The sequence below is a fragment of the Durio zibethinus genome, unplaced genomic scaffold, assembly GCF_047325235.1.
Source record: "Durio zibethinus cultivar Kanyao isolate XHJ-2024 unplaced genomic scaffold, ASM4732523v1 HiC_scaffold_189, whole genome shotgun sequence".
In the NCBI taxonomy this organism is placed as follows: Eukaryota; Viridiplantae; Streptophyta; class Magnoliopsida; order Malvales; family Malvaceae; genus Durio; species Durio zibethinus.
Genome location: NW_028322812.1, coordinates 13444 through 20867, shown reverse-complemented (window position 1 = coordinate 20867; position 7424 = coordinate 13444). Strand labels below are relative to the sequence as shown.

The 7424-nt window shown below is 35.4% G+C and overlaps 1 protein-coding gene across 1 annotated transcript; it reads left to right on the top strand.

Moving 5' to 3' along the window:
• The first annotated feature begins 1168 nt into the window (after positions 1-1168).
• On the top strand, positions 1169-3278 carry LOC149509349 (cytochrome b6). Its single transcript, XM_089757736.1, has 2 exons — positions 1169-1569; positions 2394-3278. Exons 1-2 carry the CDS (start codon positions 1564-1566, stop codon positions 3033-3035), a joined length of 648 nt encoding a protein of 215 aa, XP_089613862.1. The 5' UTR covers positions 1169-1563; the 3' UTR covers positions 3036-3278.
• Positions 3279-7424: the final 4146 nt, after the last annotated feature.

Below are 7424 nucleotides of genomic sequence, written 5' to 3'. Positions count from 1 at the left end.
AAAGGAGGATTATTCAGAGCGGGTTCAATGGACAACGGGGATGGAATAGCCGTTGGGTGGTTAGGACACCCTATCTTTAGAGATAAAGAAGGGCGTGAACTTTTTGTACGTCGTATGCCTACTTTTTTTGAAACATTTCCGGTTGTTTTGGTAGACGGAGACGGAATTGTTAGAGCGGATGTTCCTTTTAGAAGGGCAGAATCGAAGTATAGTGTCGAACAAGTAGGTGTAACTGTTGAGTTCTATGGTGGCGAACTCAATGGAGTGAGTTATAGTGATCCTGCTACTGTGAAAAAATATGCTAGACGTGCTCAATTGGGTGAAATTTTTGAATTAGATCGTGCTACTTTGAAATCCGATGGTGTTTTTCGTAGCAGTCCAAGGGGTTGGTTTACTTTTGGGCATGCTTCGTTTGCTTTGCTTTTCTTCTTCGGACACATTTGGCATGGTGCTAGAACCCTGTTCAGAGATGTTTTTGCCGGTATTGATCCAGATTTGGATGCTCAAGTGGAATTTGGAGCATTCCAAAAACTTGGAGATCCAACTACAAGAAGACAAGTAGTCTGATGCAAGATTGCTTTGTTATTTTTCGCTTCTATTTTCTGTTTGTGATTTGACATAGGCTGCTGTAAAAATCTTGATTAAAATCGCTGCCTTTTCTTTGATTCTTGTTCTTTCGTTATTTTATTCGGGAGATGATTCTAAATAAATAGGTACGGAAGCTATAATTGTAAACCACGATCGAATTTATGGAAGCATTGGTTTATACATTCCTCTTAGTATCTACTCTAGGGATAATTTTTTTCGCTATCTTTTTTCGAGAACCGCCTAAAGTTCCAACTAAAAAAATGAAATGATTTTTCATTATCTCAATTGAAGTAATGAGCCTCCCAATATTATATTGGGAGGCTCATTACTTCAATTAGTCCCCGTGTTCCTCGAATGGATCCCTTAATTGTTGAGAGGGTTGCCCAAAGGCAGTATATAAGGCGTACCCAGTAAAACTTACAAGTAAACCAGATATAGAGATGGCGACTAAAGTTGCTGTTTCCATTATTATATAATTATATAAATAATATATATAAATATAAATATAAATAATATAAATATAAATATAATTTCAAGATCACAATGGATCTATGATAAGATCGTTTATTTACAGCGGAATGATATACAAAGTCAACAGATCTCACTGAATACAAAATAAGATTTATGGCTACACAAACCGTTGAGGGTAGTTCTAGATCTGGTCCAAGACGAACTGTTGTAGGGGATTTTTTGAAACCATTGAATTCGGAATATGGTAAAGTAGCTCCTGGATGGGGAACGACTCCTTTGATGGGTGTCGCAATGGCTTTATTTTCGATATTCTTATCTATTATTTTGGAGATTTATAATTCTTCCGTTTTACTGGATGGAATTTCGCTGAATTAGATTCACAAGAACCACGAAGCCTCGCTTTTCAATACAAAAAGTGAAACTTTTAGTTCTCGGATTTTTTTTAGCCCATTCTATTTTGGTAGTTCGACCGCGAAATTTTTTTTGTTTCTGTATTTCCGGAATATGAGTGTGTGACTTGTTATAATTGATCCTATTGATAGTACAGAAAATGGGTCTGTCCTCTTGATCGAGATAGTTTTATCCCGTCGGATAGCCATTCTAGTATCTGGAGCACGGAATATATGAAATGGATCACGAAGTATTCGAACTATGATTCATACTTAATATTCAAACCTCGCGGCCGGACTCAAAAAAAAAAAAAATTTTCAAAGAAAGAGGTTTTTTATTTATAAATCGAGAAATTTTTTCTTCTTTCAAACTCTCATTTAGTTTATGCTTATTTTGATCAAAGGACAAACCTTTCTTTTCTTTGTATTTTTATTTATTATATCTATTCTATTCATTGAATAAGTGATGATCCAATAATTCTTACTCAAAGAATCTTTGGACTTAGTTTGAAGGTTTTATTGAATCATCGCGGTTCTGGTATGAATCTGAAGTTTCAATTGATTCATAGGGTCTTAACAAGAGAATTCCTATTAAAAATAAAGAAAACAAGAATAAAGCCACATTCCATATAAATAACAAATCAAAGCAAAGAAAAAGAAAAGAAATAAGTAGGTAAATAGAAGATTCAAGAGGCCTGATCAACATAAAGACGAATGCGCCGACTTGATTTTTTGGCATTATAATTACAACTACAAAAAAGAGCTTTCGGATTTTTACTCTTTTGTGTCTTCAGATAAAATTGAATGAAAAGATTAAGAAGTTTCAAACTTTCTATTCCATATCCGTTTCAGCTATTATTTGGGTGTTTTTGTTTGAGCTGTACGAGATGAAATTCTCATATACGGTTCTCAGGGGGGGAGTCCTCTTGGTTTACCTATCTCAATAAAGTCTATGATTGGTTCGAAGAACGCCTCGAGATTCAGGCGATTGCAGATGATATAACTAGTAAATATGTTCCTCCTCATGTTAACATATTTTATTGTCTAGGAGGAATTACGCTTACTTGTTTTTTGGTACAAGTAGCTACAGGATTTGCTATGACTTTTTACTATCGTCCAACCGTTACTGAGGCTTTTACTTCTGTTCAATACATAATGACTGAAGCTAACTTTGGTTGGTTAATCCGATCAGTTCATCGATGGTCGGCAAGTATGATGGTCTTAATGATGATCCTGCACGTATTTCGTGTCTATCTCACTGGTGGTTTTAAAAAACCTCGCGAATTGACTTGGGTTACAGGCGTGGTTCTGGCTGTGTTGACTGCATCTTTTGGTGTAACAGGTTATTCCTTACCTTGGGACCAAATTGGTTATTGGGCAGTCAAAATCGTAACAGGCGTTCCGGAAGCTATTCCGGTAATAGGATCGCCTTTGGTAGAGTTATTGCGTGGAAGTGCTAGTGTGGGACAATCCACTTTGACCCGTTTTTATAGTTTACACACTTTTGTATTACCCCTTCTTACTGCTGTATTTATGTTAATGCATTTCCTAATGATACGTAAGCAAGGCATTTCTGGTCCTTTATAGAGAATATAGACCATAGCTATATTGTAACCAATCATTTATCTTATTACTTGCCAATCATTTATCTTATTACTTGGGGGAGGAACAATAGTATTTCATTGCTACAAATATGGATTGTTGAAAAAAAAAAAAAAATAAGACATGTATTTGGATATTTCCTTTCAACTCCACAATATTCTATTATTTATTTGATATGACATGAATAGTTGAAGGGAATTCCCCGAAGAGAAAATGGATTATGGGAGTGTGTGACTTGAACTATTGATTGGGCCATGCAGAAATATGCCTTTATCTGCTACATTGGAATTCACAACCAAATGTGTCTTTGTTCCAACCACCGTGTAAGCCCCATACAAAGGATAGGCTGGTTCGCTTGAAGAGAATCTTTTCTATGATCAGACCTGACGATGTCGTGTATGAACAGGGCTCCGTAAGATCCAGTAGAATAAGTGATTTGGCATAATGCAAATTAGATTTTATTTATTTATTTTTATTTTTTTTTTACTTTCTTATCTTAATAGTATGAAAATACATTCATTTCTTCTGCATCGACCCGATTTATTATTATTATACTATCGGAGTGAAACAAGGGATCTAAAGAAGAGCAAAGGCTAGACTATATTAGTAACAAGTAAATCCTTTGTATGTAAAAAATCTCGATATATTTTTGGGATAAAGGTGAATCGCAAGGCCTAAGACGACCCAGAAAGCACTTGATCACGATCAACTTTGTACGCCTACTTGGGTATTGAGCATTTACCTGTAAAAATGGCATTCCTTGGAATGTATAGTTGCAACTTCGTAAAATGGAATCAGGTAACTTTTTTCTTACATATGAAATCATTCATATATGTGTGGATAACATATAGATTCATTTTATATGTATCCGTTTGTATCCATTTGATTCGATTGATTTTTGCTTGAGCCGGATGATGAAAAATTATCATGTCCGGTTCCTTCGGGGGATGGATCTAGAAAAATTCACCTATCCTAATAACAAAAAAACCTGACTTGAACGATCCTGTATTAAGAGCTAAATTAGCTAAAGGTATGGGTCATAATTATTATGGGGAACCCGCATGGCCCAATGATCTTTTATATATTTTTCCAGTAGTAATTCTCGGTACTATTGCTTGTAACGTAGGCTTAGCGGTTCTAGAACCTTCAATGATTGGTGAACCCGCGGATCCATTTGCAACTCCTTTGGAAATATTACCTGAATGGTATTTCTTTCCTGTATTTCAAATACTTCGTACAGTACCTAACAAGTTATTGGGTGTTCTTTTAATGGTTTCAGTACCTGCGGGATTATTAACAGTACCTTTTTTGGAAAATGTTAATAAATTCCAAAATCCATTTCGTCGTCCAGTAGCGACAACCGTTTTTTTGATTGGTACTGCGGTGGCCCTTTGGTTGGGTATTGGAGCAACATTACCGATTGATAAATCCCTAACTTTAGGTCTTTTTTAAATTGAATCAATTTTAAAATAAAATATCATGATGTGCGTATCTAGGGAGTAGTCACTTCAAAGTCAAAGTGAATTCTCCCTAGATACATTTATTCAATTCTAGGTCCCAATATATGGATTGTGCTGAAGGTTCAAAATCCATTTTCGTTTTTTTTTTTTTTTTCTAATTTTCTAAAGTAAAAAAAAAAAAAATGAAATAAATCCTAAATCCAATGGATTTAAAATTTTGGTAAATCAATTTCGCAATGCTTTTCTACTTCTTTTCTAGAATGCCCAATATTTGTTTTACATCTTCTATGCGAAAGTGTTCAATTTTCATAAGGTCTTCTTGACTGTTATTCAAAAGGTCCAATAATGTATGTATATTGGACTTTTTGAGACAATTATAGATCCTGGGAGGCAATTCTGATTGGTCAATAAAAATATATTTCAATGCTATTTCTTTTTTCTTTTTTCTTAGTTTAGCTAATCTATCATGAAAAGGAAAAAAAGGTAAAGTAACGTTGTGTTGATTGTTTTCTAAATGTAAGTTTTCTTCTTCCGCATCTAGAAAGGGAATAAATAAATCAATCAAATTCCGAGAGGCTTCATGAAGTGCTTCTTTAGGAGTTAAACTTCCATTTGTCCATATTTCTAGAAAAAGTATCTCCTGTTTTTCATTATCATTCCCATAACAATGAATACTATGATTCGCATTTCGAACAGGCATGAATACAGCATCTATAGGATAACTTCCGTCGTGAAAGTTCTTTGGCGTTTTTATACCGTATCCTCTATTTCTCTCGATTTGTAATCCAATACACAAATCAATTGGTTCGGTTAGGCTAGCTATATGCTGTGTATTATCAACGATTTCCACAGAAGGCGGTAAGATGATGTCTTGAGCAGTTACATATCCGGGACCCTTGGCACAAATAAAGGCGTTACGAGTTCCATACAAATTACTTCTCAATACAATTGCTTTTAAATTCATTAAAATTTCATGTACTGATTCTTGAATACCTACTATGGTAGAATATTCGTGTGGTATTTTCTCAGATTTTGCACGTGTAATACATGTTCCTTCTATTTCTCCAAGCAAAGCTCTTCGCATCGCAATGCCTATTGTGTCGGCTTGGCCTTTCATAAGTGGAGACAGAATAAAGCGTCCATAATAAAGACGCTTACTATCTGTTCTTGATTCAACACACTTCCACTGCAGTGTCCGAGTAGAGACTTTTACTTTCTCTCGAACCATAGTAATATTATTTTATTTGATCAGATCATTGAATCATTTATTTCTCTTGAAATCTCTTTAGTGTTTATTTCTACACACGTTTTTTTTTAGGAGGTCTACAGCCATTATGTGGCATAGGGGTTACATCCCGTACGAAACTTAATAGTATACCACTTCTACGAATAGCTCGTAATGCTCCATCTCTTCCGAGACCAGGACCTTTTATCAGAACTTCCACTCGTCGCATACCTTGGTCTACTACTGCTCGAATAGCATTTCTCGCTGCGGTTTGAGCAGCAAAAGGAGTCCCTCTTCTTGGACCCTTGAATCCACAAGTACCGGCGGAGGAAGAAGAAATTACCTGACCCCGTACATCTGTAATAGTAACAATGGTATTGTTGAAACTTGCTTGAACATGAATAACTCCTTTTGGTATTCTACGTGCACTTTTCCGTGCACTACTGCGCCCATTCCTACGTGAACCAACTTTTGGTATAGGTTTTGCCATATTTTATCATTTCATAAGGATAAGTCAGAGATATATGGATATATCCATTTCATGTCAAAACAGATCTTCTATTTTTATTTGTTCATCGCTTTCTTTAAGATTAGTTTCTTTTCTTTAACTTTAAGGAGTTCTTTTTAGAATAGAAAGATTATCCTTGTCTCTGTTTATGTCTCGGGTTGGAACAAATTACGACAATTCGTCCCCTCCTACGGATTAGTCGACATTTTTCACAAATTTTACGAACGGAAGCCCTTATTTTCATAGTTGTTATTCCTTAAATTTTTCCGAATCTACTTATTGGAAGAAAATAAGTTTCTTGAAATTTTTGAACCTTGAATTGGATCCCCCTGAAAGGAATCTTGAAGTTGAAAAAACTACCTAATCGTTCGAATCCTTGTTGCGGAGTCTATAAATTATACGCCCCCTGGTTGAATCATAAGCACTTACTTCACTTTTGTTGACTCTATCCCACGGTGGTATACGTATAAAACTCGATCGGACCCTTCCTGAAACATAACCTAGAATCAGATCTTCATTATCTAAAGGAATCTGGAGTGGACGTGATTCACTAATTAAACCTCCATGAATCCATTTTTGTTCTTTTATTCCAGGTAAAACTTCCTTGACGTATCAACTACTGTAGGGCAGGAGGAGTTCTATTAGACAACCCGTGCTTTTTTTTTTCACAAATGGAAAGTTTCGGATTCGGATACAATTCGGATGTTAGACAGATTACCATATATAACACAAAATTTCTCCGCCGATTCCTTCTAGTCGAGCCTCCCGGTCTGTCATTATACCCCGAGAAGTAGAAAGAATTACAATCCCCATCCCGCCTAAAATTCTAGGAATTTGTTGATAGTTAGAATAGATTCGTAGACCGGGTCGACTGATCCGTCGTAAATTTAAAATAGTTCTATATGGTCCTTTCCTATTCCTTCTATGCCGTAGGGTTAAAACCAAAAAATATTTGTTTCTTTCCCGATGTTTCCTTATGTTATCGATAAAACCTTCTCGTAAAAGTATTTTAACAATGTTTTCAGTGATGTTAGTAGATCCTATTCGAATCGTTCCTTTTCTATTCATGTCAGCATTTCGTATAGAAGTTATTATGTCAGCAATAGTGTCCTTACCCATGGTAAACTAAAATTATTGTTGCTCCCGAATTTTGATATAACCAACATGTTCTTTTTTTTTTT